This window comes from Microtus ochrogaster, chromosome 7 (genome assembly GCF_000317375.1).
Source record: "Microtus ochrogaster isolate Prairie Vole_2 chromosome 7, MicOch1.0, whole genome shotgun sequence".
NCBI classification, from domain to species: domain Eukaryota; kingdom Metazoa; phylum Chordata; class Mammalia; order Rodentia; family Cricetidae; genus Microtus; species Microtus ochrogaster.
Genome location: NC_022014.1, coordinates 5,977,168 through 6,004,929, shown reverse-complemented (window position 1 = coordinate 6,004,929; position 27,762 = coordinate 5,977,168). Strand labels below are relative to the sequence as shown.

The 27,762-nt window shown below is 43.7% G+C and overlaps 2 protein-coding genes across 3 annotated transcripts in view; one reads left to right on the top strand and one right to left on the bottom strand.

Moving 5' to 3' along the window:
• Ubn1 (ubinuclein 1) overlaps window positions 1-296 on the bottom strand; it is a 32,945-nt gene extending 32,649 nt beyond the window's left edge. For both annotated transcript variants that reach the window (XM_005349269.3, XM_026780448.1), the window contains exon 1: window positions 213-296. The gene's annotated coding sequence lies outside the window, so the exon portion shown is untranslated. The remainder of the gene's footprint in view (window positions 1-212) is intronic.
• Window positions 297-1,112: 816 nt separating this feature from the next.
• Glyr1 (glyoxylate reductase 1 homolog) overlaps window positions 1,113-27,762 on the top strand; it is a 40,218-nt gene continuing 13,568 nt past the window's right edge. The window contains exons 1-10 of the mRNA XM_013347317.2: window positions 1,113-1,196; window positions 2,187-2,223; window positions 3,163-3,242; window positions 14,957-15,095; window positions 15,531-15,770; window positions 20,632-20,718; window positions 22,427-22,483; window positions 23,116-23,166; window positions 23,259-23,332; window positions 26,161-26,260. Coding sequence (XP_013202771.1) covers window positions 1,159-1,196; window positions 2,187-2,223; window positions 3,163-3,242; window positions 14,957-15,095; window positions 15,531-15,770; window positions 20,632-20,718; window positions 22,427-22,483; window positions 23,116-23,166; window positions 23,259-23,332; window positions 26,161-26,260 — 903 coding nt within the window. The 5' untranslated portion in view covers window positions 1,113-1,158. The remainder of the gene's footprint in view (window positions 1,197-2,186; window positions 2,224-3,162; window positions 3,243-14,956; window positions 15,096-15,530; window positions 15,771-20,631; window positions 20,719-22,426; window positions 22,484-23,115; window positions 23,167-23,258; window positions 23,333-26,160; window positions 26,261-27,762) is intronic.

Here is a 27,762-nt window from a genome sequence, read left to right as displayed (position 1 = left end):
CTCAAAAAAAGTTAAGTCCACCCTAGAGTTAAGTTCACGGATTCCCAGCCGCCCGCTCTGAGAGTGAAACTCTCTTACTCAAAAGTCAGGCTTCAACCCCGTCTGCGGAAGTTAGGGGCAGCCGCCCTGCCCCTCGGCAGCTAACTGTTCCCAGGTCGCTGTCATCTGTCTTCCAGCTGTCACAACTTCTTGCAAAGTGTCACACTACTTACAAAGGCTAACGCGGGAGGCTGGACCGGACCGCGGCACACACGGTTGTCCCCAGAGCCGACGCGGGCCGCAGACGTCCCCCCGTGGCGGTCCTCATGCCGGCCCGGGACCCCCGGGCTGCGGCGCGCTCAGCGGCCCGCTTCCGAGCGCTGCGTGGGGGCGCGCGGAGGGCCCGCGCCGCGGCCCATGGCCGGGTCCCCAGCCGGTGCGAAGGGAGTCTCTCTACAAACCGCCGCTTTCTCTCGCCAGCCGGAGGAGGGGTGAGAGGGGAGCCGAGAAATACCAAGTCGACGTCCAAGAAAACAAGTCGGGCGACGCCGAGGACGCTTGGCGCGGACGGCGCTCCGGAAACCGACCGTCGATCGGGGCGCTCCTCAGCAGGCTGGAGCTCCCGCCCCGAGCGCGGGCTCGCGGGGAACCAGGGCCTCTCGGGCTCCCAGCTTGGACCGAGACGGGCTTCCAGGCCGCGCCGGGGTCAGTCAGGGCAGCACCCGAGCTCCAAGCCCCGTCCGCCCGGCACCTCAGGCTCAGGAACGGCCCGGGGCCCGCGCCCGACTAACGGCCGTAACGGAAGCGGCGAGAAAGACTTGAGATGAGTCCAGAACCCCAGAAGCGAGGTGGGCAGCTCAGTCGGCTTCCTTTCGCGCTAGTCCGGCCGCGCAGCCTCCACCGCCGCTGCTTTGGACAGTGGACGCTTCGTTGTCACGAGCCGGAGGGAGGAGGGGGCAGGAGCCCGGACTCTCCGGGTTTCGACGCGCTGAGAGCGCGGCGCTTAAGTCACGTGCCTCCAAACCGCCCAATGAGCACCAGCGGCGCTGTGACGTCAGCGCATCCGCTTGGCGGATGACAGCAGGCCCCCGTCACGTGGTCAGGCCCACTCCAATGGGCGGTGCCGCGGCGACCTGAAGTTCCCGGCTGCCCGTGCGGCGGCGGTGGTTGGGTGGTAAGATGGCGGCTGTGAGTCTGCGGCTCGGCGACTTGGTGTGGTGAGTCCCGGCTGCCAGGGCTGAAGGAAAGACGGCGCGAAGCTGTTTTTCCTGGTTGCAGGGTTGGCGCCTGGCCCAGGAATTGCTTTATTATGCGCTCCTGGCAGGGGAGAGTGGGGAAGACGAGGTGCCGCCGTGCTGCGAACGACGCTTGGGCGGAAGGGGCTGTCCGGTCCCCGGGGGACCGAGGCCGAGGGTGGCCGCGACGGTCCGGTCTCTCAACCCCGAGACCATCCCAGGGGAGGGCTACGGATCTGGAACTCGGACGCTGGCTGCCACTGCAGAGAGTTCCGTTGTCGCGCAGGTTCCCTAGTCCCGGGGTCTCTCCGGTGCTCCTCTCAAGGCAGGAGAGGCTGCCTCGCGGGGGACAGAGCCATCCGAACCCGCGTTCCGATGGGACAGACATGGGCTGGAGGCTCGGCTCCAGGTGGCGAAATCCGACTGCCCGGCCGAGGGAAGGGGGGGGGAACTTCTCCTTTGCAAATGATGGCTAGGCGGTGACCAGTGCCTCTCGTTCTGTTCCTTGTGTCCCCGCGCAACAGCCAGAATCAAGACTGACCATTGTCTCCTTGGAGCTGCGTAGTTTCCCGACCTAGAGGAAGGTTTCCATGATCATTTGTCAAAGGCAGGCTGATCTTGTGGTGAATTAAACCAGACTTAGGGAAAGTCTCTTTAAGAAAGAACTGTTTCCAACCCTGTCACTAGGAGGGCCCAGACCAGTGACTCTTAATGGTTTTGTTATTCTTTATTCTTTCTCAGTGGAAGACTGCACGGACTGCAGGCACACACACACACAGTTCTGTATTCATGTGTGAGGGTCCTGAGCCCAGCTGGGCAAGGCCCTTTAAGGACTCCAGTTTGCCTGCTTTTGTTCTGGCCCTTGAAAGTGCCAGCCTAGAGTTACAAGAGCATAAATTGCGTCTTGAGTGGGCTGAAGGAGCTGGACTGGCTTTTCCAGGGCAAGTTCTGACTCTGTATTATTTTCTCTAGGGGGAAACTGGGCCGGTATCCTCCCTGGCCGGGAAAGGTGAGTGTGTTGCTACTATTAAAAGAAGCCCTCTGAAGTTAAGGGTGTGGGAGAAATCTGAGTTTCTTCAGTCTCTAACACTGGCTTCAAATGGGCTCATTCAGATAACACTTGGTATTTTACCTCTAGTTATCAGTCGGTTTGAAAGGTACGTCATAAACCAGAGTGTTTAATGTACAGTCATCATGTCTGTCTTCAGTCAGAGATGGGTGTGAAATTCGTTGTTGTTTTTTTATCTTGGAAATCAGTTGTAATCAGAATGTAACATTATGTTTAAATCTAAGAAGAAACAGATTCTGCAGGAAGAGGAAATTCTAAATGTAGGTTAGTGAAAAGCCAAAGTATTTTTGTCCCAACTAAGTTTAAATCTTCTTTCCCTGCTACCATATGTGCTGCTCCAGTGCATATCTGCAGAAGCTGACATTCCAGATTTTTCAAGAGGTGCTCCATCATAACTTTCCAAATGTTCTGAGTTTTCAGTCTTGCTAGGAATCCAGGAAATGTCTGTAAACTCTTTCCAATATGGTGTTTCCTGTGCCTCAGTAGGTCCTTTATTTTCACCATTTCCTGTTTTAACTCTTCTTGCGCCAAAAGTATTTTGAAGAATGTTTTCTGTTTCTTCATTGATCACATATTACCTGGGGGTGGAGGTGATATTGCTGTTAGTTTTAACTGTTTGTATACCAGGAGCTATTGCATAAAAACTATCTACTAAACAGTACACTATGTGTTAGCCATGGGGAATCTTAGGGGACATTTGCACATTTCTTCATATCACCATAGAAGACTGCCAGATACAGGGCAAATAAAAGCCTTGATTTCTTTTGGAACATAGTTCTTTTTAAAAATCTTTGTGGTTTTTTGTTTTATTTTGTTTTTCAGATCACTTTTCTAGTAGACTGCTGGGTTCTCATACCTTTTTTCCCTTTTATCCTTCAGATTGTTAATCCACCCAAGGACTTGAAGAAACCACGTGGAAAGAAATGTTTCTTTGTGAAGTTTTTTGGAACAGAAGATCAGTGAGTAGTATGCCCTGAGAGTTCATAGTGCCTTTGGGCATTCCCCCGAGTCTGACTTGCTTTGGCAATATTCTAAGGCTCCGTAGTTCAGGCTTACTGCAGTGTGTGAAAAAATGGTACCTCTTTCTGAATAGTATTCTTTCTTAACTGGCAAAAATTGTTCTGGGGCCAATAGTAATGTCCCTCAGGTAAGAACCAGAGTTCATAACTTTCTATATATCATAGACATATTAAAGTAGTTTCTTATATCTTCACTTAATCACCAGTTCCTATTTGCCTCTCTCATCAATTTTTTAAAAATTTTGTTGCCTTGTGGATGGAGCCTAGAGCTTTGCCCATGCTAGACAAGCCATTGATCACTGAACTACATGTCCAGCTGATTTTCTGTAGTCTGGTCTGTTTTTGAGTACACTGAAAGCTAAGATGTTATTTGATAAAAGTACTTATTTCATCCTGTTCTCATTGTTAAGACAAAGTGACTTACTATGTAATTATAAAGCTTTATTTCCTAGTATGTGCTGAACTGAAAGAATCTAAAACCATTACTTTGAGGGTCTTTGACATTACATCAGTTTAAGAAATGACACAGAGGAAAGAATGTATATTAACTTGAATTTGCAGTGGTTTGTTTAACTTTCTCCTCAGTACAGGAGGATTTCCTGATTCTGGCTAGGTAACCTGATTTCTTTAGGCAGTTGTTTTTCTCTATTTATAATTGTTAAAAAAATGTTATTTTAAGTTTAAAAAATGTGATTTTTCTGCTAAATCTGATACTGATGGCCAAAATATTAATTCCATAAAAGCAACATATAATACTGTATATGAAAGTTTCTTATAGATTGCTTCACACATTCAGGAGTTTGTGTCAGAGTGCTCTACCAGGTTTCAGTTTACATAGTATGTTGACTTTCACAATACAGATATACCCTGTCCCCCATTTTTTTCATAAGCCAACTTACCAGCTTTGTGGTGGCAGTGTTTCAAGGAAGGTTGCTCTGAGTTCTAAGAGAGAGCCTGTGGAAGAGGGAATGTTCTTCAGTGCCATGAATTTAGATTGAACTATAGCTCAGTGGTAGAGCACTTGCCTATCATGTGCAAAACCTTTGGTTCAGTCTCCATCACCACCACTACCTCATCTGCCTCAGGAAGGAAGGAAAGTGTTATTGCCATAGACTACTTAAAGAAGATTATCCTGATAGAAAAACAGGTATTGGTGATGTTGCATATGAGTCTACATTCAGTAGTGCTAGACACTGAAGGAATTCCTAGGACGGTGAATGTTGTAGTCCTCACCTTTTGAGAGCTTGGTAAGGGAAGGAGATTTAGTAGTTGAGCTGGGATAGTGTGCAGAGTAACCAAAGTAACTAAAAACTGTGATGGAAGAGGGCGAGGTCAGCCGGGAACAGCAAGGTCTAGGAAAGATGATGGGTAGCAAGATGGGAATCCAGTTGGAAAGCACGAATAGAGTTTGGATAATCAGGAATGAAAATGGCAATGTGGATCCTCTTGAACTATGGGAAAGACGAGGCTTCTTGCCTGACATAACTGGTGCTAGGGAATCCCAGGCAATATTATTAGCCATACTTTAAGATGACTAAATGAAAAATTAGGTGTGTCTGAAAGAAATATGGGAACTCATTCAAATTATTTGAGGTCTGAAGGCCATTATTTGGTAAATTTTTTTCTAAAGCTAAAATCCTAGAAGGTTTCTCTATGTACACAAGATACTAGAACTAAGTAAGACACAGGAAATTGGAATTGCATGAACTTCAGTACTCAGTGATAAGGGCACATGTTGAGTACATACATAATAACCCAGTGCCGGTAGTGATAACGTGATTTCTAAACAATGAGCTCTCTCGAGTAGGTACGTAACAATGGATACAAGGCAACAAGTAAGTATAAATGACTTTAAGCCTCTTAGTTTCTTGGATGGATTTCCACATTAAAATATTTTTTTAGAAGGGCTAAGGGTGAACCTAGTAGTGTAGTATGTGTTTAACATTCATGAGGCTCTGGGTTCAATGCCCAGTACTTCCTAAAAGATGAAACCCAGTGTAGGACTCAAGTACTTGATTATTTGTTTTCTGGACACTGGACAAGTGAAATGGGTTTGCAGCACTCTTGTTAAGGACAGCTTCCTCAGTGCTCAGTGTTAAGGCTGGTTTATTAGGTCAGTGTACTATCTCTGGAGTGAGACCAAGAGATTATTTGGTACTTGAGTACTTGAGGAAATAACTTGGAATGTGTTGTCTGCCTAATGTGTACCAGATAACTGGTTCTACCTGCTCTCTGATCTAAGCAAACTATTTCACCTTTCTGAGCCATCATCCTCATATGAAATGCTTTGTGAGGAAAAGCAGCATCACTTCTAACATGAAAGAATACATTTTTTCACCTTAGCACTGTGGCTCTCCAGAAAACCTATGTGCAATTTAGTTGTTTCCCAGAAGACCAGATAGAGCTAGTCAAGATCCAGAGAAGGGAAGTGTCAGACAGGAGAGTAGTGCTCTTTACTATGGGAAAGCAAATCCTGGAAAAAAAAAAAAAAATGGTCAGGAGTTAGTGGCCTTCAAGAGTTCTACAAGGGACACCTCAAATAGAATGCATGATTGTTCAGGAACAGCACAATGATCCCTAGTTCGTGAAGTAGTCACTTTGAAGGTATTATAGACAAATGATAACTGAATATTTTAGAGATAAAAACCAGTTTCTAAAGGGCAAATATGTCTGTAACTATGGTGGAAGCTTTAAGACTGACATTAGGGTTGAGGGTAAGTGTGACCCTGGCTCATCCTGTTTTGAAGACTTCATTGGTGACTGAACCCTGGCCCAGTGCATGGAGCCCAACCCATGCTATTATATTCCTGAAAACATAGGATTCAGTCAGATGTACTTGGTTTCAAAATTGACACATGAATTAATGGAAAATGAATGTAATTAATTTTTTTTGTTTGTTTGTTTTTTTGTTTTCGAGACAGGGTTTCTCTTTGGTTTTGGAGCCTGTCCTGGAACTAGCTCTTGTAGACCAGGCTGGTCTCGAACTCACAAAGATCCACCTGCCTCTGCCTCCCAAGTGCTGGGATTAAAGGCGTGCGCCACCACCGCCCGGCTTATGTAATTAATTTTTATTTTAGCAAGGACCTTTACTGCAGAGTTGAGTAAAATTATTAATGTCTTATGATGGTCCTGGAGAGATGGCTCAGCAGTTAAGAGTATTTACTGCTTGCTTTTGCGGAGGACTGGATTTGGTTCCCAGCACCCACACCAGGTGTCTCTGACTTCCAAGGGCACTAATATGCACATAGTATACATTAACTCTCATGGCACACACACATGCACATAAATAAAAAGCAAAAATTTTCAGTGTGTGTGTATATATAAAATTTATGATCCTAAAGTTTTAGACATCTGGCTTTTTCTTTCCTTTCTTACCAAAACATCTAACAAATTACGTTCTTTTCTTAGGAAAAGAAGGCCCAATCTACCTCATCAGGCCTCTCTGTTGATGATAGGACTTAATGAGATAGAGTCAGCTCTCCAAGATGCACCTTTTCCCTTTTACTTTAAAATAAATGAGGGAAAAATAACTTCAGTATAGCTCTATTAACTATACCATATAACCACAGTTAAATATCAAGAATCAGTATATGAGAATCTACCTTGGACAAATCTGTTCTTGGTTATGGCTCATCAAAGAAGAGATGGGGTCAGAGTTTAAAATTTTGACCTGACATTAGAGAGGTGGTTCCATGATTTAGAGCACTTAACTGCTCTCCTGGAAGACCCTAGTTGGTTCCCTGCACCCATAGTACCTAATTCATAATTACCTATAACTCTAGTTCCAAAGGATCTGGCACCTTATGCTTTTCAGTGGTACCTGCACACATATGACATGCATACACATGTGTGTATGCACACACTTGTGCATGCAAATACAAATAAATAAAAATAAATCTTTAAAAAAAAATTTTTTTGATCAAGGCTTGGAGAGATGACTCATGGTTATGAGCACTGGCTGCTCTTCCAGAGGACCTGGGTTCAGTTTCCAGCACCCACATGACAGCTCACACCTAACTGTAGCTCTAGTTCCTGAGCTTCTGACACCCTCACACAGACGTACATGCAGGCAAAACACCATTGAACGTAAAAAATAAAAAGAAATTACGTATTTAATCAGTGTATGTATTTTGATTAGTGCAAGCTGGCAAAGATGCAGATAAAGGTACTTGACTGCCAGTCCACATAATCTGAGCTCAGTCCTCAACAACCTTCTTGTAGAAGAAGAGAACTGACTCTGAAGTTGTTCTCTAACCTCTAAACATCGTGGTCTAGTACATGCCCACATACACACTCACACTATTGAAATTTTTGGTTTGCTCTCTAGCTGGAGATAGTGAAATGAGAAAGTGTTCATTTAGTTTGCAGGTACTCAGAGCCACCAGTTCATGATACTACTGCAGGTAATGAAGTGATAGCTCAGTGGTTAATAGCAATGTCTTCTCTTCCAGAGGACCAAGGTTCAATTCCTAGAACCCACATGGGGCTCACAACAGTGTATAACTCCAGTTCCATATGATCCCATGCCCTCTTCTAGTCTCCATGAGCACTAGGCACGCACATGGTGCAGACATATATACATGTAAAACACAGATACACAGCAAATTAAAATAAATAATGATGATAAATCAAGGAAAGGCCCTAAGGAATTTTCTTCTTTAAGAGAATACTATAGGCCAACTGGGCAGCTTGTGATTAGAGACCTCAGTTTCCATGGCAATCTTTATGGCCAGTTCTCCCTCTGCTTTCAGGAAGTAGATAGGGATGGTGTTCTTACTCTTCTCATATGAGGACCAGGGATTGCAAATTTAAATGGTAAGATGTCCAGGATCCCAGACTCAGGAGCTTTTTAAATCAAGCCACATCAAAGGTGAGCCAGGCCTCACTGATATAAGGTGTAAAGAACTAAATGGTTGTCGATGAAGAACATACTGGGTGGAAATGTGTGAGCATACCTTTTTCTTTTCACCTGCTGTTGAGCTATCCACTTTCTATCTGATACCATTCATAGTTGAAGAGTGGAGCTAAGTGAGTAGTGAGGTCCAATGTTCAACCTATCCTGTGCCAGGGCTGCATGGTAGCTGTCCTGAATAGAATGGATTAGATTCTTCTCCCCAGTAACAGGAACAGTCCAAACAGTGACTCCCACCATGACTGATGACAGTGTCGTGAGTGAACAGGTGTCATGTAGTAGAATTATAGAAACAGGCCCATGAGGAATGGTGACTATTGCTTAATGGAGGCAGCACAAGTAGAAAGGCACTTGAGGACGTTACCAGTGTCCTTGTTAGTTTCTGTTGCTGTGATTAAACACCACAACCAAAAACTATTTGAAGGGAAGGATTCTTTCAATATTATGCCTCCGGGTCACAGTCCTTGAGCGAAGTCAGGCAGGAACCATGGAAGAATGCTGCTTACTGACTTATTCAGCCAGTTATCATATACAGTCCAAGACCAACTTCCTAGTTGTGTCATTGCCCACAGGGGCTAGGCCCTCCCCTGTCAACCATCAAGATATTTCCCCATGAACTACAGTGCAATCTGATCTGAGTTCTCCCTCACTTAAGGCTCCCTCTTCTCAGGAGAAGAATCCATGCTTGGTTGTGTCAAGTTGACAATAAAAACTAAGTACATCAAGTCCTAGAAACAAAGTTTTCTAAATTCATCTTAATTACAAGTCTTGGTGTTTTCTTTTGTTGGTGGTGACAGTGATGGTGATACTTTGTTTTGTTGTTCTTGTTGTGGTTTTGAACTCCTGATCCTCTTTCCTCCACTTCCTAAGTGCTAGAATCACAGGAGTGCACAGCCATGCTGGACTTGGTTGGTGTCTCTAAGGTAAACTTTGCTTGAAGTGAACTCAGACATTTCTATATTGCCTTTGTTTGCCTATGTGTGTGTCTGTTTCCTGGTGCCTTCATTTCTAACTAGCTTAAAATTGGAGATGACACATGTCATCTTCGGCCTCTAAGGACTACTCACACATCCAGATAGAGAAGGAGACTGACCTGATATGGGCTTTCTGCTCCTGTGTCTTTTTATATGTTGTCCCCATCCACTCCTGTTTTTATGTGCCTCCATTTCAAAGCTCCAGCCCAGATTCTTGTAAGGTTCTCATATCTGAGCAGTGACATATGAGGTTGTCATAATGGTTTTTCACTTAAGGAGAAAGCAGCTCCAAAGTATGGACATTTTTATTTAAGTGGAGTTATCTTTTTTTTTAATATTTATTTATTTATTATGTATACAATATTCTGTCTGTGTGTATGTCTACAGGCCAGAAGAGGGCACCAGACCTCATTACAGATGGTTGTGTGCCACCATGTGGTTGCTGAGAATTGAATTCAGGACCTTTGGAAGAGCAGGCGATGCTCTTAACCACTGAGCCATCTCTCCAGCCTAAGTGGAGTTATCTTGAGAATAACTAAGTGGCAGGTCTGTCTTCCATTTGAAGAGTTTGTAGAAAGTATGACAAGACACCAAGGAACGTGCTGTCAGCCATGTCAGATGGTTGAGTTTCCCACTACAGCAGGCCTCTAAGCCAGGAGTCTATGGCAGCATCTACTGAGAGGCTGGAATGATCTATATAAAGGTCTTTATTTGAGATTTGGATTCTTGATAATGTTAATGGTTTTTAAAATGAATCTGAAAATAATGAAATGATTCCATTGTTGTTGTTTTTTCCTTCAGCCATTCAGGTGGACTAGTTTCTCTCTTCCCCCACCCTCACCCCTTTGTTTATTTGGTTGGTTGGTTGGTTGGTTAGGTTTTTTTGTTGTTGTTGTTATTATTTGGATTTTTTTCCTTTTTTGGTTTTCTAGAACAAAGTTTCTTAGGGAACTCACTCTGTAAACCAGGCTGTCCTCAAACTCAGAGAGCTGCCTGTCTCTGCCTCCCAAGTGCACCACCACAGCCCAAGGGACTAGTTTATTTTTTGTTGTTTTTGTAGGTTTTAGTTTTTGTTGCTTTTGGTTTCATTTTGTTTTTGAGCCAGGTCAGCCTTGGCTGCCCTGGACATCACAAGAGAACTGCCTGCAACCAACTCTCAGGTGCTGGGAGTAACATACTCAGCTCAGGTTGACTAGTTTTTTTGGGTTGTACCATCCCAGAGATACAGAATCAAGATTTGTTTATTCCTCTTATATAGCTAGTAGCATATTACAATACAGATAGTGCTCTTTCTTCTTTTTACATTTAAGAAATATCTGATTGGGTAACCTCATAGGTTTCCAGCTCTTATATTTTCCAGCATTTACTACCAGAAACAATGTATAATTAACTCCCTTGTATATCAAAGTAAGACTTCATACTTTAGGCACAAACTGGATGAGTTTTGTTATTTTTTAACTTCTTGATCTATGGCAAAGTGGTCTCAATAGGTACAGCTTCTTCTAAGTCCTAGGAAAAGGTTGTGAGACAAATCACAAGTAAAGAAACAAAACAGCTGTATAAGGCTGAGTGTCTAGCTTATTGGTAGACCATATGACTAGCATGTGTAAGCCCTAGCTTCATATTAGCACCACCACCCCTATCATCCACCCTCAAAAAAGAGAACAGTCTTTATTTAAAATGCCATCGCAAGAGCTAGGACTGGAACTCAGTAGAGTGTCTGCTTAACATGCATAATGCTCTGGATTTGATCCTGATCACTCATTAACCAGACATGGTGATACACCCCTATAATCATAATTCTAGCACCTGAGAAGTCAAAATAAAAGGATCAAAGATTTAAGGATAAATTCATCCTTAGTTAAAAAAAAAAATTCATCCTTAGTTACATATGGAGTTTGAGGCCAACCTGGGCTACCTGAGAACTTTCCTCCAAAAATTAAAGTTAGTGTGGTGATGAACGCCTTTAGTCCCAGCACTTGGGATACAGAGGCAGGTGGATCTTTGAGTTCCAGAAAAGCCAGGGCTACATACAGACATGGTCTCAAAAAAAAAAAATCAATAAATTGCCAGGCAGTGGTGGCACATGCCTTTAATCCCAGCACTCGGGAGGTAGAAGTGGGCGGATCTCTGTGAGTTTGAGTTCAGTCTGGTCTACAAGAGCTAGTTCCAGGACAGGCTCCAAAGCTACAGAGAGACCCTGTCTTGAAAAACCAAAAAAGAAAAAAAATCAATAAATGGATGAATTTAAATTAATTTGAGGCTGGGTTGGTGATGTACACACCTTTAATTGAAGCATTTGAGAAGCTAAGACAGGTAGATCTCTATGAATTTAAAGCTAGCCTAGACGACAGTGAAAACCAGTGGTCTAGTGAATACCAGGCTAGACCCTGCCCTCCTACTTATTTATGTATTTTATTTATTGCAAATTTTTATTTTTTTAATGCTGAAGAGTTACTCAGCCAAGGGACTGGAGAGATGGCTCAGTGGTCGAGTATGCTGGCTGCTCTTCCAAATGACCTGGTTTGATTCCCAGCATTCACAAGCCAGCTCACAACCTTCTATAACTCCAGTTCTAGGGACACCACCTTCTGGCCTCCCTGAGTAGTACTAGGCACACGGTATGTCAACATACATGTGGGCAAAACATCCATACACGTGAACTAAAACAAGGTAAAATAGTTATCCAGCTGAGCATTTTATTTAGCGCCTTCCTACCCACTTGGCAAGCAGTTTTTCTAAAGCCCCTAAAAATGACTGAAAGATGCTATCACGGAAGCTATCATTTATTGGCACCAGTTTCATGCCAGCCTAGGCTGCTATGCTGTTCCTCCAGGATTAGAAGTCTCACTGAGATTCCAGCTAAAAGGCACCATAACCATTATAGAACACATTTTGTTTGGATGGCTGAAGTGATTTGAGTGTGGTTTGCTTTCTAGAGGTGATTCTTCTGGACTCTGGTGAGCTGGCATGTTATTGACTGTACTCTGATGGGGCAGGATGCCTCTCTGTCACTTGATCAATTTCCTGAGTAGATTAACATTGTCTCTTTTCTCCTCTCAAAGTCATATTTGTATTGTAACATCAAAATACATTCGAATATTCAAAGATCATTGTATTGGGGATATTTTCATTATAGTTTCTCAAAGTCCTTTCAGGAAGATGAGTGGGATTTTGTGTGTATTCTTTTTTCTTACAGAAATCAGAAATCTGTCTAAAACGTTTTGACTCAAAAAACTAGGGGCTAATTTATTGGCATTTCTTCCAGAGAAATCTTCACCTTTGCTTTTTCTCTGAATCAGGTTGGTGGGAGGAACAGGCATGGCAGTGATAAAAAGGAGTGAATGGGGTTATTGCTTGTGGCGCATCTAACCTAGTTTTACAGCTCTGGGAAAGATGGACAGTGTGGGTTTTGAGAACCTTGACTCTTTAGGCTGGTGTAGTCTCAGAACTGAGCCACCAGTTAGTACTACGGCTTTATCACCTTTACCTCTGTCCTTAGAATTTTATAAGTACAGTGAGAGGTTGGGTTTGGGGTCCCTAGGGACATACTAGCCAGCATTAAGAGGTTCGTACCTTAGTCCATGTTTCCTCCCTGTGACTTGGATTCATGCCTCTCTTGTAAGGTTGCAAATTGTAGCTGAACTAGCCACTAAAAAAATCTCACTCCACTGCTATTGTTGACCCTGTGTGCCAGAGACCAGTGTTTGTCCTTTTGTGGTTTTTGCCTTAGCCATAGATACCGTGCCTGCCCTAGTGTGCTGTCTAAAACTTGTGGGCCAAGGTCTAAGGACTACCGTGTTTGTTCTTGACCCATCCTCACAACTGCTCACACAACACTCAGTGCAGGAAGATGAAGATGGATAAAAAACACTTGGGCCATAATGGGTTAATATTCTCTGGCTTTCTCTAAAGAATGAAACTTCAGCTATTGTTGTAACCCAGTTTCTGTATCCTTAGCCTGGCCCACTTTTTCTGAAGGTTATTCTATGAGATCCTATGAGTATTACAGGGGAAAACATATGTAAATTAACTGATAACTTGTCAGGTACAACTGATAACTGTAATGTGTTCTCATTTGTGCTTGAAATCAGAACAGCATTTGGAGAAGCTGCAGAAAGCCTACTACAGGAGGCTTGTTTATGTTCCATGACAGGCCAGATACTCCAGAACTAACAGCTTGTTTTTGTTTTTGTTTTTGTTTTTTACTTTAATGTTTTTTACATGATGACAGTTGAAATTAACAATTAAAGGAGTTCATTTTGCCTTTCAAGAAGAATGTCATTTAAAGCCTCCATTTGTGACTGCTCCCCTCATCCCAGACCATATGGTTTAGCAGCAATGGATACCATCATTAAGGAATAAATTTAGGCTCACTGGCTATAAATATCTAAAGAACAGCAAACTTTATATGTTGCATTTGGAGTAGAGTTCTCAGTTGATAACTGAGATCCCCAGCACCACCTGTAATCCCAGCATTTGGGAGGTAGAGGCAAAAGAATCAAAGTTCATGCATTCTTGTCTTTTTTTTTCTTAATGTAGGTGGGTGTTTTACCTGCTTATATGTCTGTGCAGCATGTATATGTATGCGTAGTGCCTATAGAGTCCAGATCCCCTCGGTGCTGGGAATTGAATCAGGGTCCTCTAGAAGAACATCTAGTGCTCTTAACCACTGAGCCATCTCTCCAAACTGAGTCCTTACTTGTAGTATGGAGGTGCAGTGGGCTGTGTCCCGCTTCCCGCCTAGCTTAACCCCCAAAATAACCACACAGAAATTGTATTAATTAGATTACTGCCTGGCCCATTATATCTAGCCTCTTCTTGGCTAATTCTTACATCTTGATTCAACCCATTTCTAATAATCAGTGTAGAACCACGAGGCCATGCTTACCGGGAAAGATTCAGCATGTCTGACCTGGCAGCCTCATGGCGGGAGGCTCTCCCTGCCTTTTTCCTCCCAAAATTCTGTTCTGTCTACTCCACCCACCTAAGGGCTGCCCTATCAAAAGGCCAAGGCAACTTCTTTATTCTACCAATGAAAGTAACACACAAACAGAAGAACCTCCTACACCACTTGCTTTTTGTATGTATGTATGTGTGGATGTATGGATGGATGAATTGATAGATAGAAATATGTAGATATATAGTCCTGGTTACATTTCTTGACTCTAGGCTCTAGGTTGATGGACAGATTTTGTAAATCTGGTTCAAATAGTTGACTAAGTCACATGTGGTGTTTCATACCTGTAATTTTAGCATTCAAGAGGCAGAGGTAGGAGGAGTGCCAGGTCTACATGGTGAGTTCCAGAACAGAGAGCTAAATATTGAGAGCATGTCTCAAAAAAAGAGCAAACAAAAATAGTTGATTAGCAGCAGTTGTTTCTTTGTGTGAAAGTGTTGCCATGGTTTATAATGCTTGCAGGTATCCGTGGCCATCATGCTGCGCACTGTAAACAGCAGACTATCTACAGGCTTCTTCTGCAGTTGCAGGTGTGTGTGGTTGGGTATGGAAGGCTAGCAAATGAGAGTGAAAATAAAATGTATGACCATGATTTCACTTAAGGAAAGTTCTGACCTATTGTGTTTCTGTTTGTTTGAAGGAAATGTGCTTTAGGCTTAAGAGTTTGAGATGAATGGTGGTGAGGTTTATTCTTTTCCAATTTCCAACCAACACAAATGGATGTTCAAATCCTACCCTGGTGAGATCTCAGGACTGTGTTGGCATATACAATATGGATAAAACTCTTTCTGTGTTTATTTTTTACTAGTGCCTGGATCAAAGTAGAACAGCTAAAGCCTTATCATGCTCATAAAGAGGAAATGATAAAGATCAACAAGGGTAAACGGTTCCAGCAAGCTGTGGATGCTGTTGAAGAGTTCCTCAGGAGAGCCAAGGGGAAAGACCAGGTGAGAGAGACTTTAGCAGTTCCCCACAACAGCAGCCCGTGGTTCAGCGTGGTTACCAGCAGATGAAATGTGTCACAGACACTCTCCATTCCCATGAGATGCCCAGCAGGGGAACAACTGTGGTCCCAGAACTCTATGCCCATGGCTCACTTTTCTTAGGCTCACTTTTTTCTGAAGCATGTTGCTTTTAGAAGGAGTAGCTCAACTCTGGAGTACCTTAGAGAGCTTAGGAACATAACCACCTCCTAGCGTTAGGGCTGAACAAGTGACATGATTTTCTTTTTTTTAACTATTTTTCCAGTGCAAATGGGTGAGCAAGAATCCTGTTTGTCAGGGTGGCTATGAGGACAATTCACAGAAGTACCTAGAACACTGCATGGCCAGTGTTGGTAGTGGCTGTTGTAGTGGTCATCATTATTGTTGTTGAACTTTCAGACATCATCTCACACTTCTGCTGATGACAAGAATCGGCGTAATTCCAGTGAGGAGAGAAGTAGGCCAAACTCAGGTGATGAGAAACGCAAGCTTAGCCTGTCTGAAGGGAAGGTGAAGAAGAACTTGGGAGAAGGAAAGAAGAGGGTGACTTCAGGTTCTTCAGAGAGAGGCTCCAAATGCCTTAAAAGAGCCCAAGAGCAAAGTCCCCGGAAGCGGGGTCGGCCCCCAAAGGATGAGAAGGTTTGTCTTATCACTGTACCTTCCCAAACTAGTGCTTTTTTGTGTGTGTGTAAAGTAGAGCCATGCTCATCTAGTGGGTGTGGAGTTCCTGCCATGTTTTATAAATGATGTAAAAACAAAATGCACAGACATAGAAGGAGCAGGAGGTGGAGGCAGGAGAGCAGTCTCTTGAGTTGCTTAGGTACACTGGCCTGGCCAAGGATAAGGCTAGCAAGAAGGGAGGGAAAGCTTTGTAGAGGTGAGCATGTATCCCATGTGAGACATGAATCTGGCATGAGTGTCCTGGCAGGTATAGGGACAGATAAGTTGACACTGGATCACAGAGGACCATACAGTAAATTCATGATAATGGAAGCTCCCAGAAAGCTATTTAAGCTGGTTGTTTGGATGGCATTGTGTGCCAAACTGGGCCTTAGTAACTGTGAGGACAGAAAAGACAGCTTGAAACCAAATAAAAAGCCAAAGTCACCCATGAGAAGGGATAGCATTTCCTGAAAGGAATGGGGCAGAGGCATGTCAGAGGAAGCCTTTCTATGATTTGGCAGCTGGTTATGTGGAGGGGTGTAGATGAAAAGGAAAGAGAAGGTAGCGCCAAACTTCACCCCTAGAACATAGTGCCCTTGCTCTCTTACATAATCAGGAGTCAAGAATTGGAGCTGAAGAAGAGAGAGAACTGGTTCTTTTTTGCTTTTGGAGGGATTTGGGGTTTGCTGTTGTCATTGTTTATGAAACTAAAGGTAGAACCTGGAGCTTCATGCATGGTCAGCAAACACTCCACCACTAAGCTACATGCTAGCCTTTGGTTCTTTATTTTAGTATGATGCATTTGAAGCATGACCCAAACAGTATTAGAGTTGTAGACTTGGGAAGCCATCTTGAATGAAGAATAGCCTTATCCATGAGACTAGATGAGCTTGTCTTGGGAATATGAAGAGGGGTGCTCAAAAAGACAGGCTGTACTGCAAAGAGAATATTTGGTCAGGGCTAGTAAAGTTGGACGTGTGGCCAGATGAAACCAGGAAGAAACGGCTCATCTCTCACCTGTGTCTAACAAGTCTTGAATTTCAGGAAGTGAGTGGCCTGTGAATTGTGAGATGAACACTGGTAATGCATTCAGGATAAAAGTAGCAGAAGCGAGATGGCTGGCGAGTACTGGGTTATAAAACCTTGATGAAACACCACACACCAGGGCAAGACTGGCAGGTTCAGTCAAACACCAGTGAAACCACACAGAGCAACTAAAGGTGCCTTGAGTTTGCAAAAAGAACGGGAGAGCTCACTGCATCTTGGAGCTGGCCCAGTTATACCCATTCACAGGGTGCCTGGCCAACTGCTGCCAGGTTGTCTGATCTTCATGAGAGGGGCCAGAAATGCAGAATTGTATACAAAACACCGTAAATTTAAATGTTTGAATCTGATTCACATTTTAAAAACACTCAGCCTGGTCTGCCTCTGTGGGCCACTGATTGGAGAAGTCCTTCACACTGTCCTGAGGCTAAGAGAGCAAGAGTTCCCCTATGACCATGATCAGGAGGTAGGGAGCTTCAGAGAACTGTAAGCCTCAGTGAGTAGGGGACTTTGCAAGGAATGTGACCTGATATGAGCTCCCAAAAGACATAATGTAGTTTTCAGTCAAGAAGAAATTGGAGTTGTCGCGTTTTATACTGTCTTCCAAATTATACTGTCTTCAGGCAAGCTCCTCATAGATTCCTGAATTACCCTGGACAGAAAAAGCTTCCTGTTAGATAAAGGGAAGTACAATGGAGAGGTTAGAACATGGGCCCTGGGTTTGGATTATATATAACCTGTGGCTTCCTGCAACTGATTGACTGTGGCCAAGTTCCTTTCCTTCAGTTTCCTAGTCTGATGGAGCCTCATAGGTTTGTGAGAATTGAGTGAGTCCATGGGTGATGCTGAAGACCATACCTGAAGAGTGATGGGTATCAGATCCAAATCCTGAGTGAGCTATTTCCAGGATAGGAGCCAGGTGTGCAGAGAACTGAGGTGGAAAGTTACTTCAGTCTAGCCCTCCCAGGATCCTACGCAAGCTTTCTTCTACCTCAAGGCTTTCTTCAAGCTGATAATGAGAAGCATTTCACCCTTGACAACCGAGTAACTCATTTGGGTGGTAGTAACTTTTAACCAGGTTTCAGTCTAGGAAAGCAACCTGCTCTTGACCCCTAGCTGGGTCCTTTCTGGGTGTTTTGGGGTTGGGCCTATGCTCAGTGCTTCAGAGAGTCTGCCCTGGTACTGGAGTGACAGTACATCTGACCTCATCTGTCCTGTAGCTTAGAGTGCAGGTGTGTTAGCATAGCAGTTGTCATTTGGCTGGCAGTAAGCAGTAAAGCACAGGCTCCTCGCTGCAGAGGCCCAGGTGAGTGCCATTCTGTTGTGGTACAATCTTCTGTCCCCTAAGGATAACTGAAAAGGCCAACCTTGATCTCAGAGGTGTAAAATGCTTACCTTCAGACAAGACTGAATTTATGTCTAGACATCTGTTTCAGATCTTGCCCGGAGGCTTGCTCCCATGTCTTGACTGGACTTTCCTTTCCTGCTTCTAAGCTAAAAACTAGAGCTTCATTCAACCCAAGTTCAGTCAGTCCCATGGTAGTCCTGAAATTTCACACTAACACCAAGAAGAGTGAATCAGGGATAGAGGTCTTTACTTTATGTTTGAACCAAGAGCTGTAAACTCCTTGTTCTCATTCTGGTGTCCCTGGAGCTCCACTGTCCCAACTTCATTGAATACAATCTTTTTTAAAAGACTTATTTAGAGGGCACCAGACCTCATTACAGATGGTTGTGAGCCACTATGTGGTTGCTGGAAATTGAACTCAGAACCTCTGGAAGAGTAGCCAATGCTCTTAACCTCTGAGCCATCTCCCTAGCCCCTTGTTGAATACAATTTAAAATTCACCAACCTTATGTCAGGTGCCACGTAGTAACGTGATTGGAGGCTTCAATGTTAGCTCAAAAAGATGTATCTGCCACTGCAGAACTATTTTGGGGCAGTGCTACAACATTCTGTCTATTACACAGATGTTTATTGGGCAACTTCATCGCAGACCACATGTCTAGGGAAAAACCTGAGAACTGTACAAACATGTCCCCTCTCAGGAAGAGATCCCCACCCCCACTTCTCTACGGCATATTTAGGTTCATCTACATGCCAGCATGATTCCCAATGTGGAGTAGAAGGAGAACACACTTGTAAGAGCACCAACCCTAGGTCCAAATTACTGGAATTTGGATTGTTTTGTGTGGGTTTTTGTTTGTTCATTTGGTTAGTTGGGTTTTTTTTTCTGGTTGGTTTTTTGTTTGTTTGTTTGTTTGTTTTGGGTTTATGTGTATATTTTTAGATAGTTCTCACTATGTAGCTTTGGCTGGCCTGGACCTATGCAAACTCAGGAGGCTGGGATGAAAGGTGTGTGCCACCATTCCCATGAGTTTGAATTTTTAATCTGTCTCACAGTTAACCAAGTTGATCTCCTTGCTTTTCTTTTCTGTAAAAGGAAGGCAGTATTAGTTCTCCATTGTGAGTAATGGAGTTACATAAGACCATATATGTAAATTAGTACTAAGATGATTTCTGAAATCTTTGCTGTCATTGTAATCAACATCACCTTCGAATGGGAGAAGGTACTGAGAGGTCAAATAAAGCTACTTTGATGAAGGAACCCTTCCACGGTGTCCTAAAGTGAGCCTGTGACAGGTGGAAGACCATTTTCAGTAATACAGAAGTTCTGAGGTAGGTTTGAGTTTGGGGTGTTTGGGATGGGGGAATGGAGTGCTGGTAAACTAGAGAATGGCAAGGGAAGAGAAAAAATTAGTGGTGGTACACACCTTCAGGCCCAGCATTTGAAAGGCAGAGGCAGGTGTTATCTCTGTGAGTTTGAGGCCAACCTGGTCTACAGAGCAAGTTCCAGGACAGCCAGAGCTATTAAGCAAAGAAACTCTGTCTCAGAAGGGTAGGGGAGGAAGTGAAGAAGAGTGTGGAGTAAGGTGACTGACTATATAGCCCTTCCGGAAGGCTGCTATAGCAAACTTTAGCTTCCTTGTGAGACATGGGAAACTAGCTTCAGGCAAATAGGGGGTCTGCCATGAGCTGGTGTGTGAAATCTAGTCTGCATGGAGCCAGAGAGGGAGCAAGAGATACATTGTTCAGCTGCCTGCTTACAGGGATGGTGGCATGTTGGCCAGTTTGGTATGAGTGACAAGGGAGAAGGGTAGCTTTATAGTGACAAAGCCCTGATCACTGCCCTTTGAGTCAGTAGAGGAGGAGACCTGACACCAGGAAGGTGGAATGTTGGTGGGCATGTGGGCATTCACCCTGGTATCCCACCAAGGTGGGTGAGATATGATTTATTATCACAGGGGTAGGAGGGGCCTGACCAGCTTAGTCCAAGGGAGTGGGGCCCACGCCGTGCAGATGAAGAGCTACTCATTTGAAACCGTGCCAAAATGTATTCTGGCATTCATCATCACTTTCAGATCTGGGCGGGTCTCCTCAGCAGTACCATAGAGTTGTTCTTGTTTAAGACAAGGTAGATTCTCTCTGAAGCTACTGTTTTCTTAGTGATTATTACTTGCCATAAAGAATTTCCCTGTGAGCTGCTGGCAGCTTCCTAATTAACCTTCATTCTTGTGACATAAGTGTATGTGTGGGTTTCGTTACTACAGGACTGGAGAAGAAGGCTCACTTTGTGTTGGCAGGAAGCAGTTGCCCTTCTCCCACTTAGAACTGTGCCCAGGGGATTGGCTTGAACTTACACTTAGACCATGGCACTTGCTTAGTTTAGGGCTGAGTGTGGCCAAAAGGGAAGCAAAGTATCCTGATGGTTTCTCTGCTTTTCTCCTCTAGGACCTTACCATCCCTGAGTCGAGCACTGTGAAAGGGATGATGGCGGGACCAATGGCCGCATTTAAATGGCAGCCAACTGCGAGCGAGGTAAAGAATTTTACTTCTGTTAGCACTGGGCCACAATGTCAGAACAAGCACACAGCAGATTTTCTGGCTTTGCTATGTCATCCTCTTTCCATTCCCACCCTTTCTGTTATTTGGTTTTGTTTTATTGAATAGCAATACAGAGGTCTAGGAGGAAAAAATTGCTCAGTGTTTTTGGTTTAATGTTCTAGGCAGTTTGCCTATTTAACATCATATATAGAATTATAGACCCACTATCATTCTTAGTGTTTGGAGTAGAATTGTTTTTATATTTATTGTAAATATCCTCTCTTCCATTAATAATCTTTTTTCTCTGTTTTGTTGTACATGCGCCCACCCCCACACCACCTTAGAGGAAGTAGTTTTTGGGGGGAGGGTTGGGGAGAGGTTATTTTGTCTTATGACAGGGTTTCCCTAGGTAGTCCCTGCCTACGTCAAACTAGATATCCTTCCACCTCAGATACCGATGTTACATACTAGGATTATAGAAATGTAGCTGCTAAACCCAATTAATGTAGTTCTTGATGTTTTGTAGCCTGGGGTCACACTGGCTTCCCTGTGCCTGCACCTGGTAATAGGCATAGTTGTGAACAGTTGTGGAGTCCTATGGTCTTGGCCACTGTAATCAGAATTGATTCCAGGAAGCCAAGCCCTCCCTACAAGGGTCTGGCCTCAGACCCAAGGAGACCAGAGTTCTGAAACAAAGAGAGTCATGGAACTGTTGTGGCTTATGCAGCCAGACCAGCTGCATGCCTGGTGAATATTCAGTACTAAAATGCAGGAGGGCTTTATATATTTCCACAGAGTTACTAGAGTGATTGGTCTTAAACTGCAGAAGCATCTGTCTTTTTTTTCACTCGAATCCATTTTTCCTTAACTAGAATGGCAGTTATGCTAACTGGCTTATGAAAAGACCAGAATTAGGCCTGATGGCACAGGCTTGCAATCCTAGCAGAGGCTGAAGCAAGACGATCACAGGGTCATGGCCTGCCTGAGTAACCAAGTGAGCTGAAGGCCCAGCCTGAGTAACATGAACCCATTTTAGCTTAAAATAAAAGTGAAAAGAAACCAGGTGGTAGTAGCACCCACCTTTAATCCTAGGACTCAGGAGGCAGAGGTACGTAGATCTCTGTGAGTTCGAACTCAGCCTGGTCTACAAAGCAAGTTCCAGGACAGCCAGAGCTATAACACAGAGAAACCCTGTCTCGGGGAAAAAAGAAAAAAAAAAAACCAACCAACAACAAAAAAGATGAAAGAGACAAAGAGTCAAAGACAGGTGAATCTATGTGTTTGAGGCCAGAGCTATAACGTGAGTGTCTTAACAAAAAAACAAAAAAAAAAAAAATGTGGAAAGAGGGCTTAGAGGTAGAGCACCTGCCTAGCTTTGGCAAGGTCCTCTAGATTCAATCCCTAGTACAGAAAATAAAAAAACACTGCCAGGGTTGGGGATGGCACATGCCTTTAATCCAAATAAAGAGACAGAGGCAGGTATATCCCTGTATGTTTGAGGCCAGTGTAGTCTACAGAGCAAGTTCCAGGACAGCCAGGGCTACTCAGAGAAACCCTGTCTCAAAAAATAGAAGTTTCCCAAAAGCTTTGAAGGAAATTTTTTTGAAGAAACCTCGCAGCAGGAGGGTGTCCCTCATCTTGGCAAGAGGAAGTAACTTTGGTAGAGGGTGGCTCATTTGATTTCCTTGTTTTCTGATTTCAGCCAGTCAAAGATGCCGATCCTCATTTCCATCATTTTCTGCTGAGCCAAACAGAGAAGGTGAGTGCTCACTTGGGGCGAACCTGTTTATGAGTGCTGTAGCAACAAGCTAAGTGACAGTGTGGGCCCATGAGGGAATCACATACCAGTGAAATTAAAACTGAGAACAGTTTTTAGAACTCAGCCACTTGTACTGCTGAGATATCAGCTGTTGCCTTCAGAGTCTAAGGCGGAAGGAGCTAGACATGAAGGCTGTCTCCATGAGGTTGCCCATGGTTCCTGGGTCCACATCCTGTGGTTCTGTGGTCAGGATAGCTTCCCAGCCCTGTGGCTATTGCAGGAAGCTTTACTAAAGTTTGTGAGACGGGTTGGGCCAAACTTCTTAGGGATCCTATAGCAACGAGTGACTTTGGAGGTGGGCAGATTTGATTTCCAGCCCAGCTTTTACTGACCAGCTCCATAAGAAGATACATAAGTTGACACCTAATACCCAGAGTCAGACAAAGACCTGCAAAGAGCTATGTGGAGTGTTGAAGGGTAATGAATGTTTCCCTCTGGATTTCTTAAAATTATACAACAAAGAAATATCTTGTGTTATTGTCTCACTTTAGGTATTAACCATTTAGGGGAATTACCATGTAGACCTGTTGCACTGCACTTAATAAGCTGGCTTTTTCCTTCCTCTTTATTAGCCAGCTGTCTGTTACCAGGCAATCACAAAGAAGTTGAAAATATGTGAAGAGGTATGTAAGCTCCCTGCCTTTCAATTTTTATCTCACCTGTAGTCTCGCTGTGGTCAGTCTGCTAGATGCTCATTTGTACTTCCTATCCCTAGGAAACTGGTTCCACCTCCATCCAGGCAGCAGACAGCACAGCTGTGAATGGCAGCATCACACCCACAGACAAAAAGTAAGACCTTGGATGATGAGGCCTCCTGGAGACTCCGGATTCTGTTCAGCTGGTGAAGAGGCACCAAGGGAACCCTGAAGGGCATGTCCAAGCCTGATAATAATTTGACAACAGTTTTATTTATCAGAGGAAGTTGTCATTCCTACCCCCACCTCCCATGGGGTCCTTCATTGAGACTAGACTCAGGTCTTGGCTCCCTAATTGTCAGTGAGTCTGAACAACTACTTTAGAAGATCTCTGAACCTCTCAAAAGATGGCTTGTAAAGCACTGCCTCAGGCCCCCATCCTGGATAGGGCTTCTCAGCTGATAGAGTCTGTTTAGGGTGCAGCCCAAGAATTCACTTCTTTGCAAGTAGCAGAACTAACTGCTCTTGCTGCTGCTGCTAGTCTGGAGCCACTCTTGGAAATTTGGCTCAGTATATACATTTACCTTGCATGATGGGAGCTCTAAGATTAGCCCTGGCTAGAGGCAAGCAGGTTTTTGGAATAAAGCCCTTTGTATTAACTTACCCATTTCTCCCTCTGTCACCTCCCTGTCCTTCCCATGCACCCTTAGCTGCTTTCCACCTTGCCTACATGATGGGCTCCAAACCTTCCGGAGACTTGTCTTTGCAGCTTCACTGCTACTTCAGCTGAGCCGGTTGAGCCTGCAGTCATTTGATGGAAAGGGTTTCATTACTAAGGAAGTGTGTTTTGAGCAATATAACAAGTATGAATTCTCATTTGTACTTTCCACAGAGTTCTCTCACAGAGTAAACTCAGTATAACTTTTAACAGTTCAAACTCTTGAAACCCTAGGTTATATAGATTCTTCTTGAACTCCCTCTCTGCAGTGTGCAGAAGATAGGAGCTTGTTGGAAACTGATCAAAGGTTGGGGGAGATAGAGCCCAGAGGTGGTGGTGCACACCTGTGATCCCAGCACTTGGGAGGCTGGGACAGAAAAGGATCAGGAGTTCTAGGCCAACGTGGACTGCTTAGCACAACCATGTCTCAAAACAGAAAGGTGAGGGCCAGGATAGAAGGTAGGTATCCTTTAGTAAGGATTGTATTGGTTTTAAAAATAAGACCAGCACAGGACTAATGACTTGAATCATATTCTCACCCAAGACCTTGACTCCCTCTCAAGGCAACTCTTTTGTTTTTCAGTTTTTCAAGACAGGATTTCTCTGTGGCCCTAGCTGTCCTAAAACTTACTCTGTAGACCAGGCTGGCCTCAAACTCACAAAGACCCACCTGCTTCTGCCTCCTGAGTGCTGGGATTAAAGGCGTGCAATGCCAACACCACCTGGCAAAACATCTCTTTCTTTATATATTGAGTTTGAAGTCAGTCACCAAAGCAACTGATCCATGTTAACCCACACTGACATAGCAACTGTTGGACTATTACTTGTCATGTTGGAAATACAGATACTTTGTTCATATCTGTTGAGTTTCCTAAGACACAAAAGGAAAGAAAATGACTGACTTGAAAGGCTTTGTGGGGGGAAATTGTACTACTACATTAGAGAGTTATGAATGTCAAAAGTCTTATCATAAAACCTAGTGGTCAAAGAACCCTTTGTTGAAGAAGGTGGTGGCTTTGATTAACATGATGTTGTGTGTGCTGGGACAGAGAGTGTTAAATACTAGGTATTCCTGCCAGAATAAGGAAAGCCTCCAATTAAAGGAGTCATTTTCCAATGGTGCTTGCAGGTGAAATTCCAGAAAAACCAAAAGTATGTAGAGGCTGCACAGAGCCTTTGTGAGGAATTTGCAGAAAATGTTGAGAACTGAGAGAAAACCCAAATAGAAAATAAGAAAATAGTGAAATTTCTGAAAGAAAGGCATTTAACTATTACACCATGCAAGAAGAAATGAAGGTATATAAAAACCAGCTGGGTATACTGGTTCACTCTGGAGTCCAGCACTCAGGAGGCTGACACAGGAACATTGCTCTCTAATCTAAGTGGTAAGGAGACAGGCAGGTAGATCACTGGAGCTCACTGGCCAGCCAGCTTCACCTGCTTAGCAAGTTTCAGGCCTGTGAGAATCTTGTCTCCCAAAAAGGTTATTTGTGTCTGACAATGACAATCAAGGTTATCTTTTGACCTACACATACTCACAAAGTATAAGAACCAGAAAAGACATTTATGCAAGATTAAGATCTCTGTACAAGTACATAAAGATAGCAGTAGTAGCTGTCTTTATGTATTTGTGCAGATAGTAGTCCCATCAATTTCTCCAGTGGCAGTAAGTTAGAATAAGTAGCAGAAGTTAAAGGTAGGCAAAATTTACCATTTGCACTTCCGACACTGAGAGTTGTGATGGATTGAGAATAAGGTGTTGGAAACTAAGCTTTGGAGGATGTAGGGTGAGAACCTGGAAGAACAGGGAGTAGTTGTGGAGTCGCTTGGCTATCAACACTTGTCTCTGTAGTTTATGGATTTTGGGCACACTATATAGTGGTCTGAAAGCCTAGTGCACGGAGTTGCTGATCAGGAAGCCATTCAGGAGCTGAAGACAGCTCTGTGCTTTGTCACTGGAGTGGAATTAGAAACTCAGATGCTCTATCAAAAGCAAGAGGACCCACGATTGGAAGACTAGCCATGAGGTATGGAAGTCATGCTTTGGTATCTGGTGGTCAAAGATTTAGACATGGCCATATACATTTAGGGACCCTTACTGACCATCCAGAAGAAGAGGTACAGCTGGACCAAGGCTGTAAAGCATTGCCTAACATGAAACTCCCCTGGGTTTGATGCCCAGTGTCATAAAAGAAAAAAGTACATTATTACTTGTGCTGCAAGATGGACGTGCCTTTGAACCAACCAGTCTTTGTCTCTTTCAGGATAGGATTTTTGGGCCTTGGCTTAATGGGAAGTGGCATCGTCTCCAATTTGCTAAAAATGGGTCATACAGTGACTGTCTGGAACCGGACTGCAGAGAAAGTAAGTATTAAGGGTGAGGTTTGTCTCTTGGAAAGTAGAGTAACTGGGGGTAGTTACTCAGTGTTTCCATTCAGTAGTGTTCTCTACACAGGAAAATGAGCTAAGCTTAGTCCAGACAGAAGGATATATGTTATTATAAAAATTTAAATATTTAAAACTACTCAAGATATGCCACACATGATGGCCCGTGACTGTAATTTCAGCGCTGAGGAGATTGAGGAATGAGATTGCCTTGCATTCTAGGCTAGCCTAGGTTATATAGGAAGCCCCAGACTACAGTGTGACCTTTTCTCAAAAATACAAAGAAGCCTAGCATGGTAATGCTGTCCCTTAATTGTAGCACTCAAGAGACAGAAGCAGGCAGATCTCTATGAATTCAAGGCCATCTTGGTCTACAGAGAAAGTTATGAGAAACCTTGTCTCAAAAAAAAAAAAAAAAAAAAGGCTGGAAAGATGGCTCAAGAGTTGAAAGTGTGTGTACTGTATACTCCTATTCCAGAGGTCTAAAGTTCAGTCCCTAGCATATACATCAGGTAGCTTACAACCACCTATAACTCCAGCTCCAGCAAATTCCATGTCCTCTTCTGACTAATGGACACCTGTGCTCATGTGTCCGTACACACACACATACATAAAAAATAGTCTTTTTAAAAAGAAAATACAGCCGGGCGATGGTGGCGCACGCCTTTAATCCCAGCACTCGGGAGGCAGAGGCAGGCGGATCTCTGTGAGTTCAAGGCCAGCCTGGTCTACAAGAGCTAGTTCCAGGACAGGCTCCAAAGCCACAGAGAAACCCTGTCTCGAAAAAACCAAAAAAAAAAAAAAATAAATAAATAAATAAATAAATAAAAAGAAAATACAAATAACAATAGCAGCAGAAATACCATTGCTATAAAATGAAGAATACACTATCGTGTGGAGTATATAGGCAGACCAGCTTCATCCTTTGTAACCACCATACTGTATCTATGATGCAGCCCATTCTGAGCAGGTGGAGCAGCAAGGCATGCTTCAAGAAATGAGAGCACTGTTCTTATATGGACCAATCACTAAAGGAGACATTGGAGCTAAATGATGACAAAATATTAATAAAAATGATAATTAACAAAAATGTCACACACACACACACAAAAAAAAAAAACAGGCAGTAGTGGCTCATGCCTTTAATCCCAGCACTTGGGAGGTAGAGGCAGGTGGATCTCTGTGAGTTCATGGCCAGTCTGGTCTACAGAGTGACTTCTAGGACAGCCAGAGCAGTTACACAGAGAAACCCTGTCTCAAAAAAAAGCATGTCTTCAGGTCTGGGTGTGGTAGTATATGCCTTTGGTCCCAACAGAGGCAAAAGATTTTGTTTCAAGGCCAGTGTGACCTACAGAGTAAGTTCCAAGCCAGCCAGTGCTACATCATAAGACTCTGTCTCAAAACAAAATATTTTAGGGACTAGTCTGTAGGTCAGTGCTAGAGCAAGGCCCTGGTTCTCTTCCTCAGTACCCCCACTCCCA